General features: G+C 47.7%; 1 protein-coding gene across 3 annotated transcripts in view; it reads right to left on the bottom strand.

Annotated features, from left to right (window-relative positions):
• Positions 1-348: 348 nt before the first annotated feature.
• The window catches only part of LOC103375691 (acylphosphatase-2-like), an 11,235-nt gene continuing 9,228 nt past the window's right edge, over positions 349-2,355 (bottom strand). For all 3 annotated transcript variants that reach the window (XM_008306005.1, XM_008306006.1, XM_008306004.1), the window contains 2 exons: positions 995-1,104; positions 349-866 (listed from right to left, as the gene is read on the bottom strand). In XM_008306005.1, the coding sequence (XP_008304227.1) occupies positions 752-866; positions 995-1,104 (225 nt within the window). In that variant the 3' untranslated portion in view covers positions 349-751. The remainder of the gene's footprint in view (positions 867-994; positions 1,105-2,355) is intronic.

Here is a 2,355-nt window from a genome sequence, read left to right as displayed (position 1 = left end):
CACCATGGTAACCCAGAAACATGCAGTGAGAGAGCCATGGCTTAACCATGACATATTTGAGGACAGAGCTGGTGGTTTTCCAAACCTCGCTGAAGGTGAGGGTCTGTCCTTCATCACAGGACACAAACTCTGGTCTTCTGGGAGAAATCTTCATCTCAGCAAGGATTTCGTGTCTTTTTCAAACTGGCCACCTCACGTACAAACATTTATGACAAAACTACATAACGTTCCTACAATGTTATGCTTGAGTTGAACAGGAACATCATTCTGTGGAGCCTGTATGTCACCAAACTGTCGGGGGAAACCTCGGCCAAACAGATCAGTCGTATGAAACGAGATCCGTGAGAGTTTTCTTTTGCTGCCTGTCGAGTTTAATTTGTGTTACATCAGAATGTGGATGCTGAAACTAAACATCATGGAACCCTTCATCTGAACATCTGCAACCTTGCCTCGGTCTACAGCTGACTTGTTTCATGCATGCTGGGCCTGGACTACCTTTCTACCCTGTGACACACTGGGTCTGAAACCGGTTCTGACTCTTGTTGTGGCTCTGGGCTCACTGAAGCTCGAAATATAGACGCTCGTCAGCAGACAGCAGGAAAACAGAAACAAACAGCAGAGTCACTGATAAATGGCTTCAATAATCAATTATCGGGAACATTTCTGTCCAAATCTGTAACCAGTGAAGAGCTGAAGCACGTCATCAGCTACAGCTCATCCATAATGTAACCTCAGAGGTGTCTGAGCATGCTCAGTAGCGAGTAGAGAAGCCGCGGATCTCCAGTTTGGTAATGTCTCTCTCGTTGGAGAAGACGGTTCTGTCGATTCGAGAACTTGGACTGCCAACACTCTTCAGCCAGAGCTTCCTGAAAAACACAAGGAGTCAAACATCTGGACATAAACAAACCTTTAACGTTTGAACTCTGAATCGACCAATCAGCATCATCTCCCCGGTGTGTGGAGGTCAACCTCTGATTGGCCGGTGTAGACTCACATGTCATTGACTTTGTCTGGAGGTCCCTGGATTTGACCAATCACAGTCCCTTGTCTGGTGTTCTTCACCCAACCACTCAGTCCCAGACTGCGACCCTGATCCTCGGTATACTGACAAGCAGGACAAAGTAATCGATTACATTTAGGTCAGAGTACTGCAATACTGTTGGCCAAGTACAAGCACAAAGTTAGTCACTGTGATGGAAACAGAAGCTTCAAATGACAAGAGAATAAAAACTGAAAGCAAACATTAAAATAGTGAACAGCTGGGGACTGATCATCCATCATNGGAGGTCTTGAAGCAGACTGGTCTGTGGCACATCTCCAGTGAGGTGTTGAAAATATCAGTGAACACTGAAAACAGCTGGTCAGCGCTTCAAGGTGGATGGAGACACAGAATCCGGCCCGGATGCTTTGTGACGGTTCTGTCTCTGTTGACGTCTGTCTGTAGGACGGTGGGAGGAGTCTGTGGTGGTGGAGGACAGGGGTCTGGGCTGTGGTGTTGTGGAGGGGTCCAAATTCCTAATGAGGTGGAGATGATGGTTGACGATGGGTTCAGGACTGTCCCATTGTCTTTCCAAGCCACAGTAGAACTTGTTCAGATCGTTGGCCTGGTGCAGGTGGTTAATGGAGTGAGGGGCTGTTGGTTTGTAGCTGGTGATCTATTTGAGCCCCATCCAGATGGAGGCAGCGCCGTTGGCTGAGAAATGGTGTTGAAGCTTCTGAAAGTGCAGTGGTTTAGCCTCCCTCACCGCCTTGCTAAATCTTTAGTTCAGTTCTTTAAACCTGCCTCTGTCTCCACCCCCGAAAGGCCTCCTCCTTCTCCAACCTTTACTGTCTGAGTTCAGCTGTGGACCAAAGTTTGTTGTTGTTTTAACTCACCCTGGTGTGTGATGGTCCACAGCAGTCCTCACCGAAGCTGATGTAGGACGTCACAGCCTCCGTGTACTGATCCAGGCAGCTGGTAGCAGTCCTGAACACATCCCAGTCAGTCCAGTCCAGTCCTGAACACATCCCAGTCAGTCCAGTCCAAACACGCCTGTAGGTCCTCCACAGCCTCGCTGGTTCACTGCTTTGACGTCTGATGAGCATTTACCTCTCTTCAAAGATGAGCGCACCTTCGGCCAGAACATCCAGTATTTCCACTCATGTAGCTGGAAATGTTGGAAATAAATCAACTGCCGTTGTTTTCCAGAAGTTAAGTTAAGCTCTTCCCTGGTAAAGGAACTCTAGGCACCCGAACACAACCCAAAGTTATTTAACAAGAACACCGCCATCCATGGCGCCATCTTGGAATTTAGGGTTGTTTGTTAGTGTGGTGGCAAATGTTCTGATATCTCATACAATATGTGATATGTACGT

This window comes from Stegastes partitus, unplaced genomic scaffold (genome assembly GCF_000690725.1).
Source record: "Stegastes partitus isolate 25-593 unplaced genomic scaffold, Stegastes_partitus-1.0.2 Scaffold2785, whole genome shotgun sequence".
Lineage (NCBI taxonomy): Eukaryota > Metazoa > Chordata > Actinopteri > Pomacentridae > Stegastes > Stegastes partitus.
This window is presented reverse-complemented; position numbering and strand designations above follow the sequence as displayed.